Source organism: Gnatocerus cornutus, chromosome 6, assembly GCF_029298725.1.
Source record: "Gnatocerus cornutus isolate USDA-ARS CGAHR chromosome 6, icGnaCorn1.1, whole genome shotgun sequence".
Lineage (NCBI taxonomy): Eukaryota > Metazoa > Arthropoda > Insecta > Coleoptera > Tenebrionidae > Gnatocerus > Gnatocerus cornutus.
Window position 1 is genome coordinate 10807981 of NC_142238.1, and position 25536 is coordinate 10833516.

The following is a 25536-nucleotide window of genomic DNA, read 5'->3' on the forward strand; positions in this document are numbered from 1 at the left end:
TGACGGTCACGATCAAGGCCATGTCGATGTATTTACGTTGTACAAAGCAAAATTACACTGATGTTAAAGTTAAATATAAACCAATTAATGCACGGAATGACAGTCTTTGTAATTTATTGTATAATAAAGCGGCGCAAGTGTTACATTCGGAACTGCCATTTATTATCCTGGAAAGTATAGAATAATTTGTATAGAAAATTTAGACATCAAAAGCAAATTGGGATATTAATGCATTTTTGAGAAAACAACAGTTTTTCCCTAAACAAAAATCGCGGTTTGTTCTAATTAAGAAATTAAATGCTCGCGGGCATTTAATGCTTATTAACCAAAAGCCCCTTCGCTCTCTGTTTCCGTTAATGACAGCACGGAGAAATCGTTTTTTCGACATTAACGATGGCTAGGCGACTATAAAATCTCCACAATACCGTCTGTGCATTCTGATTCTTCGACATTTAAACCATTTTGAAAGAAAGAACTCTGTTCGGAGATAAGAGAGTTAGTCCATTACTAAACGTCCACATCATTAAAACTCTTCGCGACGGTGAGGATGTTAAGCGCAACCAAGGCCGCCTAGTCTTGCTCGAATGCTCTACTGCCTTCATTTAAAGATGCTACAAAACAATGTGAAGGTCGCAAGCACCGTCATGAAAAGACGAAAAACGTGGGAGGAAAGTTCAGTGCGTGATTTTAGTTTCAGAACTTGTAAAGCCAAGCAAGTTTCGTCGATTTTTTTTAATCAGTAAATTGACCTTTTCACCTATAGTTTTTCTATAAGAATATAAATAAGTTCCCATTCATATGGAGAAGACTCTAAAGATGTTCATTCTACCGGATAAATTTATGTTGCAACTTACCTACCTATAGTATGAGGTTGTTAAAATAACCTGTTGGCGGTCCGCTTGAGACACGATGGGACGGCATTCTTATAGCTTTGACTGTATTGGGAAAATTACCATACAACTTTGTCGATTCGACATTTTTCACAAAAGTTGTCAACATGATGTGGTTGGGGTGCAAATTATGATCAGTCAGCGTCGGGAATAAAGTCCAATAGTTCGAAATCTGTTCTCTTCAATAACGTGGGTTCGCTCAGCTGCCAGACCGCTGGACAGTAAAAACCTTTTAATAGTTTTTTAGTAAGTTTTATTGGTAATCGCAATCAATAAATGTTTTTTAACTTAATCTGCCCCATCGTGGAAAAACAGCTTGCTTCGTCTGCAGAGCAATTTTACGATCTTTGCATACGCAATTTCGTATTCAATTTACGAAGGAATGCGACGTGGAAATTCAGATTATATTTTGACATTTGACAAGGCTCAATGGAAATTCAATCCGCGAGAGTGTTTGGCGGAGCGATGTTCAACAGTGGAACATAACCAAAATGTAACTCTTGCAACTAGAAAGGAAAATGAGAGATGTTATTACCCTTGCAATATCCTCTCGTCTTGCTGACGTTTCCTTTTCCCGTAGACGATGACATTTTCGATTTTTGTTTGGTCGCATTGAATCCATTAAAGTTCAAGAGCGGAAATAGATTTATTCGGCTTCGGTTTGTCTGTAATATGTATCGAAATCTAGACCTAGAATAGTCCTAAAAAGTATCTTTTCAACGTGAAATTGGTGCCTTGAGACAATGTCTTAATTACGCTTAATGTTTAATTGCAGAGTCGGAGGCGGTGCCAATGGAATTTTCACTCGTCGATTGGATTTCAGCTCGTTCAACGCGTTGCCGAAGAACAAACTCAATTCTTATCAAATTAAGGTAAGAGTTTTATTACAGGTCTGTTGTAATTAGTAAAATTGAGCGCTGTGACGAAACAGATTTTCATCTTGATCGATCGGTGCTCTTAATCTGAGGAATGATTTCGTCATTAGAGACCAAATTTGGTTGGTGCTAGTGAGATCTTTTTATTCTGTAATTTCAACATTGTGTGTTACCATTTGGTATTCAGAGAACGTAGGTACACGACATATGAATCAATTAACATATAAATGCACTTTATTGATCTTGTTTGTACACGAATGCAGTTTGCTCTATTATTTGATGCGATTTTACAGCATTCAGTATGGCAATGCATTGAATCAGTGAATGTAGCTGGAACTGGTTTAGCTTTTTTCCCTTTGCAGGTCGCTAAAATCACGAATAATCGTGCAAAATACTGGAACAGTGCTCATTGAGATTATTTTTATCCAGTAGATCTCGGTCAAATACAACACTCTGAAACCTTCAACTTCATGAACGTATTAATAGGCTGAGAGAGTAACGTCTGCAGTTTTGCATAGAACATTCTGTAAATAAAAATAATGAATAATGTAGACGAGTGCAAACTAAGAACAATAAAGCAATCAGACTGCGAGGATATTAAAACCGACATTAGTCACAATTACGAGACAGAACTACATATTCATAAAAGCTTAATGACAATGAAACAGTCGTCTTGGACCGTGTAATTGACGGCGCCAACTCTTAACAAATTTTACTTGGAGAGGGAAATGTCACCAATTTTATTCAGCAAACACAATTCCTTTGTGCAGAAACAGATCGACACACAACGTGATTTTTTGTATGCTGGATGTGCCACTTCGATAGAAAAAATTTGATGCTGGAATCATGAAAAGAAAGCGAAAGCTCTCGGATACTGCGACAATCGTGTATGGAACGTGCAAGGAATTGCATTTGTATCGTAGTTAGTTTGGGTAATTGATGAAAAATTTATTTCATATTGTCTTGCCCGCGTCAAAATTTACATTTTCGATAGATGTAATCGTAAATTACGTAAAACTATATGCGTGATTCACTGATCCCATTTATGTGTTGGTTCTATTTTCAAAACAAATGTTTGTTTTAAATTACACGGGAAGTAAAGCGCAGTTGTGTAATTTAATTAATAATCTAAACGGAGGAAGGTACCAAATGTAATCCTCTTCTCTCATAAATATTATTGGGAATGGCAAAAAGACGAGTTTCCTCTTTCTAAAACATGAAAAATCAATTTTTTAAGGCAGTGGAATTATCTATCGATCGATGATGACTGTAAAGCTGTTTTTGATGTCGAAGTGCACGTTTAGTTCGATCTGTAGATTATGAGTTTAACAAAATAAAAGTATGAGTTTCAACAATAGATCTCTGTTTACGTTTTAACTCCAAGCTTATTTTCGTAACACCTGTAGAATAATTTTTCGCTCGGACACTTAATTAAGTCTGTTGCTGGTTCGCATTTAATTTATAAAATGTTGACATTCTGATTTACCTCTTGCATAGTCTAGTATTGCAGCAAATTGTAATAAATCACAGTTGAAACGGAAAATGTAGTCGCAAATGACTTCCTGTCACTGACAAACGCGGCGAAAGCTACTATTTCTAGTAAAAATCAAACGAGTTAGATTGATAATTACGGTTTGTCAACAGCAGAACTTTGTTTGTTCAGGGATTACTTTAATTGATTCAAGAAGATTGAATGTTAGCTCATTTGTACACTTTCAGGAGGGAGTGGGAAGTAATTGATACCGTTACTCCGCAGCTGAGATTCTGGGATGCATTATTGCGGTTATTGGTAAACCTACAGTGCGTTTACGTAATCGAGCAAAATAATAACACAACCAAACTCATATGCACAGTTAACCTTCGAGGAAGTTGTAAACAACACGAACATAATTGTCAAAGTAATTCTTGTTTTAGCGATTAAGTAATGAAAATATTTACTTCGTGGCAAATCAGAAAGGAGTTTTCGTGTGAAAGACTCCAGAGGTTGTTTGCCACGACGTCAAAGCTGTTTGAGCACGAAATGCAGTTTTACTCGCAACCCCTGTTTATAATTTTTTTATATAAAGAGTAGTTTCATAGCTGAGGTAACAAGTTTAAGGCAATTTCAGCTGTTTTTTCACAATTTTGATTCATCCCCTCGGACGCATTGCAGTGCTTGTGCAAAAGGACCGGAAACGCAGTGGGGAATAGCACTGCGTTAGGGGGAATGCTCCTCAATGCCGAAGAGGATGAGGTAGGATATGGATTTCGCGCACCCTCTCCGCATGGACTGCGTGAAAATGCACGCCGTCAGAATGTTAAAAACAACCAAATTACTCGAATTGAGCTAATGAGGAGAGATCTGTGAAAACAATTTTTGTGATCTCCACGTTTTAAAAATATTCCAACTTCGAAGTAAAATGTGCATGTGGCGGAAGCGAAATACAATGATTTATTGATTTTGATTCCCTCCATATATGGTCTTGATCAGAAACGTATTGAGCTGTTGCGTTGGGGGCGTAGAATGCAGTTACGCAACCCTACCTTTGTAGGGAACGTTCGCACATCCCCATTGCAATCAATATAAGCCCTGGAATTTTGGTTGGTTGCATATTGGCCATGTTTTAGGGAATGTTCAATCATTTTTCACATTACAAACATGAAGGGTTACGTGCACACTAGTTGGAAATCTAGATAAAAATGCTCGCTTTTTCTAACCAGTTTTTATTAATTAAACTGTGGACATATTGATTGGAGATTAGATGAAATTACAGTTGACCACGCCGGACATAAATAAAGATTGAGGGGGAATAATCCTCATTTTGACTATGTTTGCTTAATTGAATTCAATTAAGCATTAATTTGTGAAAACAAAGTGGTCACGATGATGTCATTCGATGCTATGCTTGGATCGTATTGCAGAAATAAAATTTGATGCAGATGTACATAATTTATTTTAAGAGGTGATAGTGCGTGACTATACCTCCTCATAAGAAATTAACTTTGATTGAAATGACGCACTGAAACACTTGTTTACATAAACAATTTCTAAAAAAAAGTACGTGATAAATATAAATAAATTCCAAGCGAGGATGTAAGAAATTATTTTCTTCAGTTCCAAGTCCGTGGATCTACCTGGGTTTGGTCAATTTCCACGTCTAAGTTTATCACTGAAACGTCGTCGCATAACTCTCCAGGAAAGACTATCAAAGTCTTGGAGCATTTCTGCCAAGCTAATAAAATAACAAGGAAGTTTGTATTCATACAGAAATAAAATACCAGAGACAGGACAGAAGTTTCCCTGGAGACCATTGTTGTCGAAATAAATACAATCAAGAAGACACACAACAGTCGGGTAGATTTTCTTTGAATGGAAAAGTTCTACTTCAACATTCACACCGCGGCAGTTTCTTCGGTATCGTTATACTTTGCTCTCCTACAACATAGGTAAACTGTATAGTCACCGGACAAGCAAGTCGCGAGTTGTCCGGGCTCGTTATAACCATTTTCACTTCTTATATGGCCAGAACATGTCTACAATTGAAGAAATTACGACTGGCAGGCGTTCTCGTACCGTTAATGTCGATTCTTGCGCGTATATGTAGTATCTCGGCACTTTTTTTTATTTCGTCTGAGGTCTGTTTCATTTCCAACGTCGTCTGATCGTTTGCTACATTCGTCTAGCTAATTACTCGGCGGCAATTCATGACACCGTGTAAAATTGGAGAAGTTGCATTGTTCAGCGCTTTCGGACAGCGATTTAAGATTGGATACAACGCAGAGTAATTTTCTGAGTAGTTGAAACTGCAATATTTTTATAAACGCTATCGCTGCTTCTACATTGGTAAATTCAAGCAGTAACCCTGGCTTTTATATTAAAACCAATACAGATAGCTGCAGAATGGATGGTAATTTGAAAAGGAAAGCACAAAAGTTTTGCCGTCTGACATTCAAGCATAACACTTTTACGTGCATTCTGCAGTTAACTACCGAAAATGGAGGACCGAATGGGTCATAAGTTGTAACTAACCGTGAGATACAAAACACTGACATAAATTTCTCATTTTCAATTTGTTAAAGATAAACAGAAGAAGATGTAGAATTAGAAAAGAAGTAGAGATACTTTCTCTCAAAATTTTAAATTAAAATCTGTAATTCTCGTAGTTTTAAGGGTACATCAATGAAATTTAGTCTAGTTACTAAAATGATAGGCTTATTAATTAAAAATTACAAAATTATAGCTCAAAAGAGATAAAAATTAGAAAACGACAATTTTGACGAGACGTATTATTTCAAATTTTAAATTGAAATCTGTAATTCTGGTAGTTTTAATGATATAACGAGGAAATTTGGTCGAGTTACTAACAGTAATTTGCGTAAAACTACGAAATTACAAAACCATAAGGGCAGAATAGGAAAAAAAATAGAAAACTTGACTTAACTTTAAAAATCTAATTCTAGTAGTTTTAAAGATACAACAGTGATTGACTTATTAATTGTACGAAAAAATAAATCATAAATAGCATAAATCCACTGCTTTCATCTGAATGTTGTCATTTTTCTCCCTCCTTTTTGTTTGGAATGGTTTGCATAAAGTCATCACCACGATTTATTTTCAATTTCACGGTGCTAAAGCTGTGAATATTTACCGTTTTTATCGGAAAAATTCTCCATTTCTATCAAAACACGCAATTTGCATGAGCCGATGATGAATGCGTTTAATAAAACTTGTAAATGGTCAAACACGGATTTATGAGCGAAATTTCTTTATCCGTGACGTAAATTTCGCAGACGCACTTCCTAAATCATCGGTCCGTCTCATCCAAGTCTCGTTTTTGCCCATTTTATTATTGTTTTCGGTTCGTAATGTTTCCCTTAAATCGTAAAAGCAAGGGGAGTTTCCAGTGTCGCGGACACATATTTTTTCTCTTGACAATGCGAAAGAGATTCAATGTTGAATAATTCTTTCCATACTGATATAATTGACAAATAATTTTGGTGGAGGCGTCACGCCTTTTTCCTTCGACGATGGTATAATGAAGTGCTCGTTATTGTTGTCTGCCGTGTCATTATCATATTGAATTATTGAGCGAGATTGGGGACGCAATTATGGATTCTTTTAGGGAGAAGCTCATCAATTAATAATTCTTTTAATACGATGCTTTGTGATGGAGTGTAATTTGAGTGACAATGCTCTGTCATAGGGTGTCCGATTTTGGTTTGTTAATTTATTCCGTTTGAGTTTGCTTTGGAGGGGTGCTTAATTGAGGATGAGTTAAAGAACTGTATTCGAACCTCTGTGTAGGCTATCAGGATTCCGTTAAGATTTTTTTAAAATATAGAACCTGCTTTCGTACGACCAGTTCTTGCAAACGTCGGACACTTTGTTGCATAACAATGTTCATGACCCATCATCATCAATGGCGACCACATTGCGCGCCACGGACTAATTAATGAAGTACGATCGCAATAAAATTGAAGTTTAGTCTGGGTTCGGGTTCCCTTAAAAGGCCATGTTAACCCACTCGTGAACATGTCACGTATATCACTATTAATAAATATGTATACGTGTTAATCTCAATGCGTTTCAGATGACGGACAATAATATTGCATGGTTTTGTTGCTCTTTTTGTTTATGATTTAAAGCGTTCGCTCACTAAAAGCCAAAGGTGTGCCCGCGTTACATTGTTTGTAATTAATTTATATGTCTCATATGCAAATGGTGGCTACTTCGGTTAGTAATGGCGAAATTTTGCTAATTTCTGTACAAATTTATTGCTGGAACTGCAATGATACCAAACGTTTTGAGGAGAGGTCAGACGTAAAGAAAAAGTCAGATCAGATTTTATTGCTGTCTTGTTCGAAGAAATTATCCATAAATTATCTTGTACAAGACGCAGTTCAAATTCCTATTAATAACCGGAAACCGTAAAAAAGTATTCAACTCACTTTGATTCTTATTTTTATGAGTTTAATACTCTTACGGAGAGTTATGTTGCGTTTTACAATAAATTACGACATCCGTTGAGAATTTCGTATGCATTTTTAGAATAGAATTCCCTGGAATTCTTAAGAAGTGTCAGCTTTGTTGATCAAGGGCTAACTTTTAGTATAATTTTATTGCAGATTTTATTAGTGGTAAAGTCTACTCAAAAGGAGTGTTTTGAAATTCCACTTCCCGTATTTTTATTGCTCTCCCGATATTTCCGAGTAGATAAACCGACTTTTTGTTCTGCTAATAGCCCCTAATAAAGCAATTTTTGCAAGCTGACTTCATCTAACAAAAACTTCCTCTATTTTATGTTGAATTGATTCCGGCAAAGGGCAAGGGTATTTTATCTGTCTATAAATCTCGAAATTATGACTTATTTCCACATCATTCGTGCCATTTCCAGATAATTTCGGGTTGTTTTTCCGCGGGAAAGGAATGTAATTACAATTTAAAGTAAGAAAATTCCAACTCGGGTTAGAGGTAGGAGTGAATATAATGGCACGAATAAATTAATTTTTATCGTTGTTTTTAACAACTCCACGGTAAATAAAAATCTAAAAATAGTATCCTAGATTAGCAAGGTCACCCATTATTAAGTCACTTTTAACAGTTAATTGGCATGAATAATGATGTTATTATTTTGCAAATAAACAGATTACATACTTGACTAAGTTATTGCTATTGTCATTAAAGCTCTTCAAGCGTATTGAAAAGTTTATCCACTGTGAAGGCCAGAGCAATTGTTCTCAATTCAATCTTCTTACAGCGAAATTTCCTCATGACACTTTTTCTGGCGTTGATAAATGCGAACTCGTTAGCGCACTCCATTCGCGTTACAACTTCTAATCTGTTTTCTTTAGCGCCGCCACAGAATTACCTCTGGCGAATTTTACTTACAATTGTACTTAATTTCTGGAAAAACAGCTCCTGTTGAGCTTTTACGCTTTAATAGAAAACTGGAAGCGCCGCGCCGTCTTTCTCAGATCTCATTTCCTATAGATGATTATCGATATCAGAGCAATCTCCCTCTCAGAACATCGCCCTCTGCAGACCTTATGTTTCCCAAATATTACCTTTATGAAGGTTAACGGAGAAAGCGCCGTCGGTATTGCACGCAATTAAATTAAAAGCCCTGACGACGGCCAATAGCTGCATCATCAACATTGTGGAGATTTAATTAATAACGAAACAGAAATGTAATATCAAAGTAAAGTTAGTTTAGAATATTGTTCGCTTTCAGCAGTTGTGTTTGTGCTTAACAAAGATGGTCAGAGAGATTAAGAGGATAACTAGCGAAATTTCGCGTGGAAATTGGAAATTGCCTTTAATTCGACCCAATTCGATTTACCATTCAATTTGATGAGGATTTGGGGCGGATTTGCCACGGGCTGAAATTCAGGGAGTAAATTAGTTTCTGCTTCTCAAGCTGTTTTAACCCTTTCCTTGATTTATAATATTTATCAAATTTAATTTCAAAATTGAAAAAAAAAATTGCTCCGGCAATTTAATGCAATTATTCCTAATCAAGATGTTTGAGATCAATGTATTCTTAATGAAATAATAGTGTTGGCATGGTGGGCCCTCTAAGAAAGACGAATCATCCCAATTAACAATTATCCAATCGCTATTTTTCGTATTCCTCCCTCGTACATTCCATCAAATTTTTCTTTAAAATAAGTTGCTCCTGTTTTATCTCGGCACGTTCGTCCTACCCTCCTTTTTGCATGAAGAAGTCGTAAACATGGTGCAAGCAGCCAGACCATGCAACGGAAGACGGTTTTGTCATGCTCTGATTGTCTTGCGGCGAGGAAGACCTCGTAAATTCGTGCAAAGCTGGTATTTTTTTTTCACGTCTCGACGCTGCCATTGTCTAATCGAAGAAGTTTCTTGTTATCGCGCGTTAATGCTTTCTATAAATTTTAATGTTAATTAATATCAACTAATTAAAGGTATAAAGGGAAAATAATTTTGTGCTGTAATTAAAATCCAACGTAAAAGTTTTAATGAAACATCAGGTTTGGCGGATTTCAAAGAGAACTTGGCAGAAACTCGCAACACAGGAAAAAACTATACATTATAAGCTTCATTCACAGATAAACACTGTTCCGCGAGCGCTTGCGAAGACGGGTCTTACAAAAACAAGAAAAAAATCTTGACTGTGAGAGTACTTTTGCCGTTTTTAATGTCGGAGACTAATAGGACCTTGCAAATGGAGTTAATGTAGTCTCAGCTTCGATAATTCAGTAAAATCCTCATGAAAAGCTCTGATAATTCATTAAAGGTGAGTCACCGGGGACGTTTTTACGTGTCACAGCTATCCAGGATAATTAACATTGTTATTAAGACATGAGAGCACTCGACCATAATTTTCAGTCTTAATTTAAATATTAAGCAACGCGTTCAGACCGTTAACTGCACTCAAACTAGCAAATTAGTGGCAATTCAGCGCATAAATCGTTAGTAACATCACCAACTCCTGGTGCAGGGTATAACAGGATAAAAATGCTCGGATAAGGAGGTCGTTCAGAAGCTGGGACACGTCCTGTTCGTGGCTCATTCAGAAACCCTCGTAAATTGCGGTAATAAGCAGCAACGTTAAGCCCACTCTGCATCTGTTTTATATCGCTATGTAAGCCGTTTAATCGGCTATGTAAATGAGCTTCAGACGCCCGATTGGAGGCTGAATATCCCGGAGACCACCAGGATTACAAGATAAGGATGTTCAACAGAATGCTCTGTTTAATGAATATTGCTATTTTTTAACTTTCAAATTCCAAAAGAGGTTAATGAATACAGGGTCAAGGTTTTTTCGTTACTATAAAAAGAGCCGATTTTCAGACAAGCTAAATCAATTTCCTTTCTTGAATCTCCGCTTTCTTCGCCTATGAGATTCGTTGCGGTGCTCCCGAATTAATTCTGTTGTCGATTAAATTAACTAACAAAGCGAGGGATCGTAATACAAATTGCTACGAAGGAATTTTCGAGATGCTTACAAGCGAAATCTGCCGCAAAAAACTTCGAAGCTTTCAACCCGTTTATTACAAATCGAGAATTTTGCGAATTATGTTGAATCGAGCTTTTTATAAACAGGTATATGTACATAATACGTTTGATTGCCTCAAGCTCTGATGGATATTATTAATTGTTTTTCTTTCAGTATAGGAGTCTAAAAAAATTTACATCAAAAAATTCAATGAAAACAGGCAATCTTTGCGGTAATGAAGACTGCGTGGCATAAAAATGTTAAAACATTTGGAAAACTATACAGACTTCGACAAAGAATAAAAAATTAAATAAAATAATTTAAAGACGAAGAGTATAAATTAAACAAATAAAAATTAAGAGGGAAATATTGGAAGATCCTTTCAATAGAATTCCAAAAGTAAGTAAATTGTCAGAAATACAAAGGATCTATGGCTTTTAGAATCCAAAAAACTACATACATATACATATTGGTGGTTTTGAAGTATTGCAATTTTTTACTCGATTTCAAGTGTGACTTGCGTTACTGCAAATCCCATTTGCAACATAGCAACGCCAATCACATTGCTCATACCTTGGCAACGGTTGCAAATTTGCGTTAACGCAGTGACTTGAAATCGACCCGTTAGTTAATGTTTATTGATTGTGTTTATCGATGAAACTTAGAACATCCTGACTCAAGGATTTAGGCCAGCCGCAGACGAGCGACTTTTTTGTAGATCGACAATCGTGTCGCTCAGGAGTAGCCGAGGCACTGCGCATATGAACCACAGTTTTGTGGTGCGTTTTCCTAGTTTCAAAATGGATTTTTTGAGTTAGCAGCTATTGCTCGTATTATTGTGCGACGTAGAAAGAAAAATCAACGGCATAGGCGATATTGGGTCCATCTCATTGTAAGCCAACGACTATTAAAAGGCCAATTTCACACTTTATACGAAGATTTACGTGAACATCCTGACAAATTTTTAAATTATTTTTGAATGTCAGTGACTCATTTGGTAATTTGCTAAAGTTAGTTGGCCCAATGATTATAAAGAAAGGTGAAATTCTGAGTAGTCTTTTCCGACGTGCGATTTTTTGGCGCCCGTCTGCATAAACATGTTACAATGCTTGTGTCCGATATTGGGCGACAGTCGCTCGGCGACTATTTGAACGCGGAAAAATGGAACATGTTGCATCTAGAGCGACCGGTCGCTGGTAGTCGACGGTCGCCGCGTCAGAAAGTCGCTCGTCTGCATGGTAGCATTTAAAACAATGCGTTTCATTTTGGGCGTCACGACTGTCGGACCACAAAAGTCGCTCGTCTGCGGCTGGCCTTAATCAGTGGGAACTTTTAAAAATTGCTACCGTCGTCAAAATAATCGGTGGAAACTGCTACAGATACCACAAAACTGATCTGTAATAATTATAATAATTTAAAAATTAATAAATTTGTTCTCAATTCGATTACATTGGATCTTCATGTTCAGTGGTTATATATGGACCATAAGAGATGGACCAGAATAGTAATTATATACCAATGCAATGGCGAGAATAAAAATTTGTGACCTAAAACCAATCATCTTTATTTTTGATGTATTACATGACGTTTGTTTCTATTTCTACTAAATATTTAGCTTAATATAGACAATCTAAAATATGCTTTTATTGTAGGATCGAAATTTAATTTCACATTTCGTAGCGACACGGCAACGTTTTCAAGCTAGTAGTGAAAAAAAAAATTAAACTTTAATTGCAAGATTAGAGGAATTATTAATTTTCCTTTGAGTTTTGAAATTGCAAATGACAGTTGCAGATACCCAATTTGCATAAATAATGCTAATTATAGTTTTGACAAGATAAATGATGTGCATGAAAAAGCTGTTTATACCTTTTACATTTTAACAGTATAGTGGATATTTTATAATTTTGGTTATTTTGATGGCATAAATTGCTAATAGGCTTAACAAGTTTGCTCTTTGTTTTATGTTATTGATTTTACGAGTCAACATGAACTTTCATTGTTTGAAAATATAAACGCCACAATGGATAATGTTTGCGCTTTTTTTTATTTATGTGGTGACCACAAAACAAAACTGATGTTTTTTTTTCTATCTATATAAACAATTTGAATCATTGGAACAATTTTCATCAACTTTATAATATTGCCAACATGTTGCAATATTGCAAGACCATTTAAATGATTTACCAAACTCGACTCTTTACTCGTCTCGTGAATCAATGAAACATAAAGAAGCCAGCAACTTCCTCGAATTGATAGCTTAGAAATCGTGCCTCACATTTTAACCCTAGTATTACTCAGGGGGTTTTATATCATCGGTATTTTCTTGTACCCACGTGCGTATTGCAGGAATGAGTCACTTCTAAACCAGGAAAACGACCAGCATGACGCACCGGGAAACCGAGTTATTGATTCGCAGGTCTCCCCTAGCATCCTAGAACCCTAACCACCGACACAATGCTCCACATTGCGCTCGACATAACGTTGGTCTCGTGCTAGAGAGTAGCGCCACGACGCCGACGTGCCTATTTGATGCTGAAAATAGTTTCTCGTTTGGGATTAGATCTTCCTCTCAAGGGTGGTCCGTTTATTTTTAATTTGTCACTGGGGCGCTCTTTGCAGGGATGTATGCATTTAACAGCACGTTTGTGTTTGATTTAACAAATCCTTCTGGTGTCAGTTGAAACAATTCTCTTTGTGAAACCTCGCATAATAATAACTGTTGGAGAATATAGCGGAACTATCTTATTGTATTAGATATTTGCATAGACATCTCGTCTGCTGCAGATATAGGAAAGTTGAAACGATATAATGAAACGGAAGCTAATTTTCTCGTTAGTTCGCAGTCCGATGGGACCAAGTACTGATATTATAAAAGCAGAACCGTGTTTACGAGTCGTAATTTCGAACAAAGCCGTGATTGTCATGTTAACGATATTAACCAATTGATATTCGTTATAATTGCAAACCGGAATACTTGGCGGTAGGTCAGCTGTGACTGAAATTCTCTAAAATCTATTATCATTATTAATTATCTGTTGGTAAAACCATTCCCATTCGAGAATAAGTTACAATATAACAACCTTTTCCGCATTCGTATTCGGAGCATTTCTTGAATAAAAATTAACGAATCACATTCAAAAAACTCGAAGCAATTAAATTAGTTCACAAATCCCAGTGATCGCATAAATATTTTTAAGGAAAGCAATTTCCCTTAAAATGAGAGTCTGTAATTCCGTCGGGTTCACTCTGCAACGAAGTGGCATTATCGCAACCTGTGCTGTTATGATTATGAGCGTCTGCTGTACCCCAGTTATTGGCCACGTAAATTTACAGAATGATGTGCCTCTATTTAATAACGTAAAAGCTTTTTATTTAATTTCCGTATTACGGAGCTCAGACAAACCTAACGAATTTATTACAGCACTTGTTAGAAATATGACGCAGTGTTCTAGTCTGGAAGTATCATTTTCTTTCTGTTCCGTGCAGTTAGTGCAATTAAAATCCCTCAAAGTGGAAAATACTTCCATTTTTATTGCACATCAAGGAGACTCGAGCACGTACCTATCCGTAATGCTCGGATTTTACGAAGGAAAAGCTTGTTAACGAGCATGTATTGTTGATGTAATTAAAAGAGAAGGGTTCTAAAGTTTCAAAAACATTCAGTTTTTTTCCTTCTGTCAGACGACAATGTAACTTGATCTTAACATAAGGCTAATATTAAGTTCACGATGAGTTTAGTGTCATCTATCATTTTCTTCTGACGTCATGGTACTAGCCGCAAGAGAGTCGTTCCGGCGTCAGACATTCTTTTTAAAGAAAATCCATAACCCGAGAATAGTTACACGACTTTTTTTTCTTTGCATCCTCGAAACCGTTTACTCGAGATGGGCTTTCCGAGAGTGTTGTTTGCACCTGAGCATGAACCAACTCTTCAAGTTCGCTTATTTGGAACTAAACTAACAGTCGTCTCTCTGGCGTTATTAACAAACTTTAAACTTGCGGCACATTAATGAACGCACACAGTCTCTTCTTGATCGATTTCTGCGCTTAATTCTTGAGGTATTTTTAGTCTCAGTTGCATTAGAAGGATGTTAACAATGCTTTGTTTGGAATGCTGCCATGCACCAAGTGTACATTAGTGTGATTATATGCAGGAGCTTTTTCGCAGCGTTTGATCTTATCAGCTTCCTGTTGTAATTCGTTGAGAAAAAATGCATTTAAATAGCGAGGACTAGGACAGGTGTCAAAAAAAGAACCCTAAGGCTAAACCACCTGCTGTTCGTATCATCCCAAAATTAATTGCATTGGAACCAGCTGCATACCGGAGTACGGTTTGTCTCCATGACCTTATGCAACTTATCGGTGCAAAACTTCCGCTCCACCGAGATGAATATTCATGATTTGATTAAATGCACGAATTTTTGTTTACTATAGCGACCCACATTTTGTCCCTATTTAAATATTCTAATTATAGTCTTTTGTTGCAGGTAAGGAATCACCTGCGCAGAACGGCATTGTGCGTATTGTACAAATGACCACCCATATTCTGTGGTGACAAGATTTTTGGAGTATGATTTATGATGACATACTCACGCGTTTGATTGATTGACTGATTGGGAGTGGTAAGATAACTAATTGCATTGAAACGTGTGCGCAGCGAAAAAATATTTTGAATTCAGTGGCTTTTTCTACGAGCTCGCCTTCTTCCTGTTCAGCTCGGAAATTATTACACACAGCATGTTCGTCTAACCCTATTAAAACAAGTCTAGTTCTAGATCGAATGCTCGTCAATGCAGACCGTTCATCGTCGCATAAAAATGTAACTTCTCTTGTTGACAAGTAACGGTTTCCATTAGATGAAGATGGGATTGCAATAGAAACGAGTTCGTCTCGTCTGCTTCTCGAAACTGCTAAAATTGTTCTTGTCGTGGCGGACAATAATACTTAAACGCCGTTCCCAGGTATCGTACAATAAATAAATGAGGTAATTGAGCGTGTTCGATCATATCAGATGATTTAGACTCGTATTCCAGTTGTTCAGACATGTTTAGTGGACAGCTGTATGTGTTGCAAGCAAACGTAAGGCTATTGACCGACCCATTCTGGACTTTTAAATATTTATAATGATGTTGTTTGCCGGAGTACGATTTTTTCCTCGATTGCATCTCCAAATACGATATTTGTTACGTAAAGCTAATGATAAACATCACTTTTACGTTCGGAAAGTTATAAACTTATAAATCATGATACTGTTGCTCCCGACGGCACTTTCTGAACGCCATCAATCCCGGCATAAATTAAATGAATATTCTAGTGATTTTTATTCGTTTTTCATGGAGTGTGTGTATAATGTAACAATCCTAACTCGTCTCTTGAAGTACAAACTCTTGTTCTTAGTCGAGACATGCCTGCTTTTTCCGGGCGCGTCGGTTTTTGTTTCTTTGGTCTATCTTGTAACGGTCCAATCCGTTTCAAAAGAAAACTATTTTCTTGGATGTCGTTTAATATGGAAGTGGACGTAAAAACTTGTTGGGACGTGATTCTTTCGAATCGAGAAATCGCGAATTGTTTATCTTGTTGATGGGCGAATATCAAAGGCTTTAAAGTTTTCAGAAGTCGAGAAGTTCCTCTGTTTTTTACTGCAACAGGATTGCGATTCCGAGTGGTCACATTGTTAGATCTGACCTTTTGATCAAAGGGTGTTAATTATCCATAGTATGCAAATTTCCTCCATTTAAAGTCGTGTCCATAGAAGGAAATAGTCGGCAAGAAATAAATCCACTTTAAAATGACAAACGCCGTTAGAAACACGTAGTTATCAGTAGAATCGCTCTCATTATGATGGGTGTAATTACATTACTTGTCGGTTTTTAAACGGCTACTAGTTTTTTGGTTCGGCTGGTTTCCGTGTATAGAGGGAGTTTATAAAATCATTCAATTAACTAGGACAGTTCGCAGACAACTCCCAGTATGTCACATTCGTTACCTTTAAATTATTCACCTGCTTTACCCACGGCGCTTTCAGTATTCGAATAACAAACAAGACTATTCTAATTTTTGCCTTGCCCAATCGGCTGCTATAAATACACAGTCAATGACCGCTTACTTAACAAAGTTCAAGTAAACATAAAGCAACAGCCAAAACACCTTTCTTGCATCCATTAACTACGAGTACGTGTCTCAATTCGACATATTCCTCGTATCTCTTTGTGTTTTTAAAGGTATCGACTGTAGATGAATGAATAATTAGTAGTCTGTAGTGGACTTTCAGCTTCTTTTGGTGTCAAAACGTCTCATGCTGTACGTGGGAACGACTCTGGTATTATTAAAATGCAACAAACATTGCATATTTGCCGACTTGTTTGGACGGGAAGTGTTTAGAAGCGAGTTCTTTGACGATCAAGTCTTGGATAATTTACACTGGGACATCATGACATATCAGTTTGGTTTTTATAGCAAATTAATGCTTCGATCTTATGGTATAATTTAATGGCGCCTGCACCAGAAAGGAAGGAAAAAGCAGTGAAGAAATGAATCATTAAATCGTTCGCAGTGTAATGATGAAATTTTTCCCGGCTTATGTAAACATAGCGACAGTTTCCTTTATGGGGTGCCACTTGAGTTCGCAAACCCCAGTGGAGTAAACACTGTTCATTCCGGCAAAACCTCCACGATATGCAAATCTCGGCATGTAATTACCTGAGGGAGGATAATATAGACAGTTAACGTTAGAACTAACGTGAGATCATGTTCAAACGTTACGTCACAACGTTCCCTGGTTAATTAGTGATGACAAGTCGAATTCCTGTTCCTTTTTACCAGGTGTGTAAGAGTAAAATGAGCAAATTGCGAATCGTAATCCACCGAGATCGGGAACATACTTAGGCAAATTATAAAACTTGTAATCTCTATGGCAAACAGATCAGACGAGGGATAAGCGCGGAACGTAAGTCTTATTTATGCCACAGATTTTGCCAAGTGGGCGAGTAAACCCAACAATCAGACGATGTAAAACTAAAAAGACCAACGCCGAGTGTACCTGAGTTTATCTAATGGAGTTCTGAATTCCAAACACGAATATTTGAGGCACGCAGATAAATAAATTCAAATCCAATCTCGTTCGCTCGAATGCCGGTTGTGAGGTACTTTAAATTGTAAAATGCTAAGATGTTAAGCGTAATCTGCTTCTAGATTGAAAGGGTGAAAGGGGAAGTGGCTTGGGCAGAAGGGTGAAATCAGCGAGTTGTTATTATTCCGTCATTTAATTGGGAACGAACATCTCATAAAGAATAACAGAGAGTCTTTTTCAGTCGGCGTCAAACACATTTTATTTTTAGTTTGTTAGAAACGATGCATGAAATGTTGTGGCTGATGTAACAATTTTATGCACTGTTTCATTCAGCCGGTCTGAAACACAATATCAAGAATATTTTCGGAAGATGCAATAACTATAACCGTTCGACCATACGTGCATATAATTTTAAACGAAAATCGTCTTGGGTTTCTTGCAACAGTAAACTTAATGGTTTTAAAATTACCGACCACAGTATTTCAGTTTTATGTAACAATTTTATTGCATAATCCGTCAGTTAATTAATGTTGCATGGAAGGTCAATATTTTCCATTAGGTTGTTGGATGAAACAGTATCAATCTATGTCATGTCCAGAGCCGTCACCCAGCAAAACTGTCCGTCAGGTCCGACAACACGGCTATAATGAATAGATATTGCAGCATCACGTGACACATTTCTGGTCGTTCATTAAAATTCAAGTCCCTTAAGCCTTCTCGATGACACAACCCTTTCCTAGTGGGGAAGTCGTTTGCTGTTTTACTGTCCTCATTTAATACCAACGGGGTGATTTTTCGGGGCCGTGTCTGGTGTAAGCCCGGTAACGGCAAGGAAACGTTAATTTGCGAAAAACCGTTTACCGTTGCCATTATGCCTGTGTTAACTCGATTATATTGTAGACACTAAAGGGTTGGTAAACGCGACACTACAACTCAAACAAAACGATATAATATATCGTCTGGCAACGTTTTCACAATCGTATTTATTTTACAAAGCGGCAAATGAATCGTAAACTTCCGAGTTAATAAGATGGTAGTCTGGCAAGATCTTGCAACCGGAAGATTGACGCAACTGCAAAAAGGTGCCTAATTAGAAGTCGTAAGAACTGAATCTCGGTCATTTGCATAGCTGCTGCGAGTCTTAACTGCGTGATGGGACATTTTTACGAGATGTTGTGTTAATGAGATGACCTCCTCAGACTGCTGGGAAGCACCACGAGACTAAATTCTTACTTTTACGACTTCGCAGACAGTACGGAACAGTTCGAATTAAAAAAAAAGGAGAAATTCACTCCCTCTGGTTCAAATGACTGCCTTGTCCTGCATAGAAATAGAAGATCATAATTTGTCAACTCACGGAGGAACGAGGACTTGGCTCTGGGACTAGCTCTACAAATAATTTTGACTGATGCTATGCTGTGCTTGCACATCCTCTGAAATTGCTGGAGTTTTTATAGTGCGAATATATTCGTGTGAAGTGGAGACAGTTCTCAAACTTTATGGTCAACTGCATTATAAAGACTTGTAGGTGGTCCATAATAAAACCGCGATAAAAATACTTTGACACCAAAGAAATTGATGGAGATTGAATGGTCTTAAATTATGGCAAGGAGGTGTCTTGGCTTGTTCAAACAGTATTTGCGAAGACCTGAAAAAGTCCAGACTTGGTGCGAAACCAACATAGACTTGGCGGTGCCGGCATTACTCCAAACACCACAATGTATTTGTCTACAATGTAGTGAGATATGTTCTACAGCCGGTGGCTTTCCCTTGCTGCACACAAACAACCCATCAGTCCGACTTTTCAACAAAGGTCTACGATTTAGTCTTGAAGGATTGAGCCTTGTTTCATGATACCTTCGAGACGTCGTACATGTTACGGTGCGCGAGCCTATTCTGGTGATGAATGCCTCCGGCACAGGAGGAATGAAACTTTACACCACCGAAACACTTCACGTTAATTAAGAAGATACGGATTTAATGTCACTAAACTCGATAATGTTCATTTTATTTCGCACATTCTGAACAGACGTTGATTTAACATTTCTAAAAGGAAGAAAAGAGGTATAAATTATACACTAGTGTCCGTAGTGCACATAATATTTATTTATGAGGTACTAATTAACATTCATCCGTCGAGACATAATTAAATAAATCCACATAAACATTCTCTTGAAAACATCTTTTAATAAAACTTGCATAGTTAAAAGACGCCGGCTCTCTATAAAATAAACTTTTCACAGCAGTAAACTCGCGTTTTTCTCCGTCTTTGCTCGTTGGAGAAAATAAAAACTGCAGCTCTTATCTGAAAAGTTGCTATTTATTCGAGCGTATAATGTAATGAAATATGCCTCCTAAACTCGCTTCCCTGGAGCCATACCGTGGAGATCTGGGAGACTATTAAATTGTAATTAAGGTTTTAATATCTCTATTAGAACCACAATCTAACCGGAGCATCTGTGTCTGCCAGGACGGTCGTAACTACTAAACTCACTTTAAACTATTTTTACTAGCAATACAAGAAAATAAACTCGTCGTAAATTAATTTTAATTCTATTAATTGACTGCAGGACTACAGTAGCATGTTTACCATTACGTAGACTGCAATTTTCGCGGCATAAACACAATCAGGAAAATGGACTGGCTAATTACAGTGTTTGAAAAGGCACAAATTACCTGAGATTAAATTTAAAACAAAACAATGAGTAATTCTTGATAGGAAAATTGATATTTAAGCTTACAAGTCGACAAACCGACGCCTTTAATTGTTTAATTTTCTATTTGATAAGCAATTATCTATTGAGGTGCGTACTACTAATGTCGGATCTTAACAGGTTGCGAAATGGTCACTTCTTTCGGCTCGTTCCCAAATCGGAGAACTTTTGTTTGTCTTTTAAATGGATGCCCAAAGCCAAACCTCAGTGAAAGGTAAACGCATTTGTAGTTCCAGTGGATTAGCTCTGTTAGCGTCATTGCGCAATGAATTCCACTGCATTTATAATGTTAAATTCGACGAAATACCAGGATAAATTTGTTGAGTCGCTAAAAGCCAATCAAATACCATTTTATTCATAAATTTAGAGTATTTCAAAGGTGATTTATTCTAATAACAGGTTAACACCGGTAAAAAAGCAGCTCTCCGATTAATTACGCATTACAACATTTTCAAAGCTTTTGGTTAATGTTGTTGAAACTTTCCGGCTCATTTGCGTCAAGTTAGACTTTATTGATGTACTAAAATTGCTTTATGATTAGAAAATTATTACAGAAAAACGAACAAAAGGAGTTTCCATTGTTTGATGACATTATGGGTTTGTGTTTTAATTTTTTTCTTGGCGATTCTAGACGCTGTAATTGTAACTTTATCTACCATCAAACTGTCTGGTTGAATGAACTGGTGTGCATTGTATGGTTCTAGTTTACGTTTCGTACTTCATCAACAATGCAAGTCGATCAGATAAGTCTGTCACTGTTATTAAAATGAACCACTCGAAAAGGAACTTGTGGGTCCAAGGAGCTGAGTCAAGGGACCCGTGTCTTTACTTTTTAATTATCACGGATTCAGTATGCTCGCATGCATTGTGATTTGTTGTTCAAAACTTTGTTACAAAGCTCTTGAGGTAGAATTTATTGAATTACTTCATGCAAGGATCCTTCTAGAGGAAAGTTGTGAGGCAAGATAAATTCATTCTGTAATACAAGTGTCTTAATTACTGAAACAGTTCGTAAAACGAAACGTGCACACAGTTAAATAAATAACTTTTGGTTATTGTAGCTTGTTTAGTCTTGCTTATCCTATGGCGATCCTTGAACGTGGGTAAGTATCAATCAGTTTGTTAATTAGTTTGAGAAGTTGCGCCGCCCCCAGGCGCGTTATCCAGCGACCGATGTTTGCAACTTATCCTCCACATATTTAGTATCTTGGCAGTTTCCAATTACGGGCTTTACATGCTAAATGGAGGTGGTTGAAGTTCGATTCGATTTAATTTACATAGAGGCGACTGTTCAATTATACTTTTATACTGCATGACGTTCCTTCTAGGCGGACAATAGCTTCTTGCACCGAATAATAAGATAAATACATATCAGCGAAAATGCACCAATTTTCTTGTAACATGAACGAACGTTCTTTTCAATTTACGCGTTGTCTGCCGCCGGAAATGTGCGCGTCAACAAACCAACAATAGTGCGGCGGCTTTCACGGAGTTGTGAATGTCTGCTTACTGCGAATTGTGGCGTGTATGGTGGCGGCGCACGGGTGCGCCGCCAAAGGAAAACGTACCAATTAAAACAAGTACTTAGTCACTTGGGGGGTGGGGGAGGAACTTCCGTTTTTCCCAAAATTTTGTCATGAAACAATGTTTCAAGGAACCAAGTTCAAAACTGCACAACTTTCAATGCTCCTGTTGTAAAACCGGAGAAGAAATGATTAAAATGTTTACGTAGCCACGTTGCCAAGACTCCCGTGAATATAGATCTAAAACTAGTAAATAAACGGAGCTAAAATTATAAAATTGTGCTATTTTTGTAATCAGAGCATTAATTTTGCCTTGTTAATAGTCTATTTTAAGTGTTTGCATTCGCTAACGCTGGATTTGCTGGCAGAGCTGTCGCAACTGACGTTTAGAACAACAATACCTGCGATAAGACGGGTCAGGTTTGCGGCGACGCTGACGCCGCTGGCGTCACATTGTATCCGCCAGACCGTGACAAGATAGCAGGCATCCCGACGCCAAAATACGAGCTCAGGTTCACGCATAATTTAAACACGCATCGTTGTTGCATCTCTGGAGGATTTTTGAAAGAGAAATGTAAAAGCATATTATGTAGAGCTTTTCGATGAAATATAACCTTTGTGTCTGTCAGACTATTGTATGATAAAAGCACAATGTAGCAATCCGAGTGCTATAAGCTCTGTATTTCCAGTGTTTTACATGTCAGTTTATTGGAAAAGTAAATGTAATGAAGGGATTTTATTTCACCGGTAAATAGCACAGGTAGAGAGAACTTAAAGAGCGACGTTCAGGTTTAGAGCACGACTCATTTCTGTTCGTAAATTTGGGCCTGAGAATTGATGTGGAGCTATAAGAGGAAAGAATTATAACGTCTATTGTAGCCAAGTATTTAACATTCCACGTAGACGTTTTAATATGCAGAGTGTCTAACAAGTTTATTAATAGATAACATCCCCCGATTATGCTCGGTGATTGGCAGTATAATCAGTAGTAAGGCATGAAGCGTTTACTAATTTACTCGCCTGACTTTCATAACACTCTCCAGACACGTTGAAGAAACAATTCGTACCGACGCTCACATCCGACGTATTTCTGTCTGTTTGATCAAATATTAATTCAGTATTTTATTGTAAAAAATGATTCGCTTTACTGAGCTTCTCGAATATGGAAGCACTCTCAGGTAAATGTAATGTAATATGAGTCCTAATAAGCTCGTCTCGCCGTCATCAAATAACACGTCTATTTTATAATCTGATAACGTGATAAGTCTAAAATGAACTCATAGCAACGTAGACGTGCTTATTGCTTCTTCTGTTAAGGTTATCATTACAATCATCTAATTATCCATAGAATAAAAGAAGTGTGCAGACACGATTTTCACATGCAATAGTTGTTTTGTTCAGTTGGAGACGATGGCTTCTGAAAATATTTATTTTTGGTCCCAGTTTTATTGTTTTCTGATCGCTATATTTTTGTGTTTGGCTGTGGTAAACAAGTTTTTATTTCGTCAGTAAATTTGGTTAAAGGAAAAATCTATGAAAGTGTTGTTAGTGTAGTATTTAAATTATTGTTGTGTTTTGACTAGGTCTCTTTTTAAAAAGTGAACACCTAGCGGTGTCTGCTCCACTAACGTCAAAGAGATATTCAAAATTATTTTTAGACGTCACAAACGTTTTTAGGAACTGATTCACCAAAATAACTTATTTATCTCAGTTCAGGTACCATGTTTTTTTCGCATTTTTAAGTTCCAAAGGTACGAACGAGAGGCTGAAATAAAAGTAGGTCAGGGATTTGAACTGAACAATAACACCTGAACAATTATGTGTTATGTATTTAACTCGATACTTAAGAATTTTCCGGTTTCGATAATTGTTGTTTATTGCTAGTGTTTTATCTGAAATTTGTGAAAAGTTTAATTATGTATTGTTCAAGCAACGTCAAAGTTATCCGGAGAATTTGCCATAAATGTGAATATTTAACGATTTCGTATCAGTTCATGTTAAACGGTTTACAAACTTCAGACTTGCTTTATTATGCTTATGAATTCTTTCCCCCGTAAAATAAAACCTAAATAACGACAAACACCTTTTAATTTGCTAGCAGTCTTCTGCAATCTTTTAGCCCGACTGTTGTACAAAGTACCTTTAAATAACTTTACGAGCCACCGGTGTAATAACCCACCTGCGTACCTACATATTAAGCTAGCACACCGTCCAACATTAACTTCATTTAATTTACCAGATTTGTTTTCTTTTTTTCCGGTAAGACTAAAAAAATTCATCATCCAAGTCATTCGCACCACCAAAGCCTCAAATTATTACAGATTTGTCGTACGACATCGTTACAACAGTTATAAATGAGAAAATTGATTCGATAATGTACTATTCACGATACAAACAATAATGCAGTCGGTTCTGCATCAATTATGCATTGCGTCTACTTTCCACCGTCTGCGTCCTACTTTGAAATTCTGTCTTATTGTTACACAGATGTAACATGAAAAGGTGCGCCAGATTTAATGAATACGATCATTGTCCGTGGGATTTTCAGCGACATGCAATGGTGCCAGATGAAAAAATTATGCAATGCCAATTTTTTTCGGAAGATGCGGACATTAACGCTTCCCGAAAATTTTTATGAGAGTTGTTTGCTATTCGGCGCAAATAAGCAGACAGGATCCTGTTAATTTTTCAGGAGTTTAGCGAGTGACGAAAATAAAACAGTCACACGACGTCAGCCGCACTCCTGAAAAATTTATTATTCTATTCAAACAATGTGGCTGTAATCGATATGTCCAGACTGCACAAAGCACTATAATTCGTCCAATTATTTGTAAATTAACTACATTTTGAATTATTAAATAACAGTTCCCCGTTAATAAAAAGAATACTAATGACAGCTGCGGCAAGAGGGTACACTACCCACTATTCGTCATTTTTAAATTAAAAGCTAACCACTAATTCATCGGGGGTTGAATTCTGTCGAGAAAAGGCTGCGAGAGACATCTGAATGACGAGATGTACGAGGCCATCAACGTCAACGGTGCACATTTAATAACGCAATATGTCGCAGACAACGTAGCGATGAAAGAAGATGTTGCCGCCAAACACGCGCCATTACTTCTATGTTTGAATTTTAGACGTGGCCCCATCTTCAAATGAAGTGTGAAGGAGAAGAATGAGGAAGAGGCGCGGTGGCGTAATCACCAAATTGTGAATTTACAATGAATGGTGGGATGCCGACTCTTGAAAAAAAAATGAAGGAAATGAATTATAGTCGCCACAATGATGGTGGGTGTTCCTTACCGAAAACAGTATCAATCTTTTTTATTCACGTCGCTCTAAAAGCGTCCACGAAATTGTCAAAAAATGAACAAATAAAAGTGGGAATTTAATGGTATACTTTTCCATCACACGCAGTGTATAAATTAGCGTACAGTGGTATGAATATATTCCGAAGATGCCACCAACATCATGATTGATGATGGCCGTTCCCTGTCCGAAACTTCGC

At 37.1% G+C, this 25536-nt stretch overlaps 1 protein-coding gene across 1 annotated transcript in view; it reads left to right on the top strand.

Annotated features, from left to right (window-relative positions):
• Positions 1-25536, top strand: part of heca (hdc homolog, cell cycle regulator) — a 49140-nt gene that overhangs the window by 13295 nt on the left and 10309 nt on the right. Inside the window, exon 2 of the mRNA XM_088038368.1 lies at positions 1666-1762. Coding sequence (XP_087894494.1) covers positions 1666-1762 — 97 coding nt within the window. The remainder of the gene's footprint in view (positions 1-1665; positions 1763-25536) is intronic.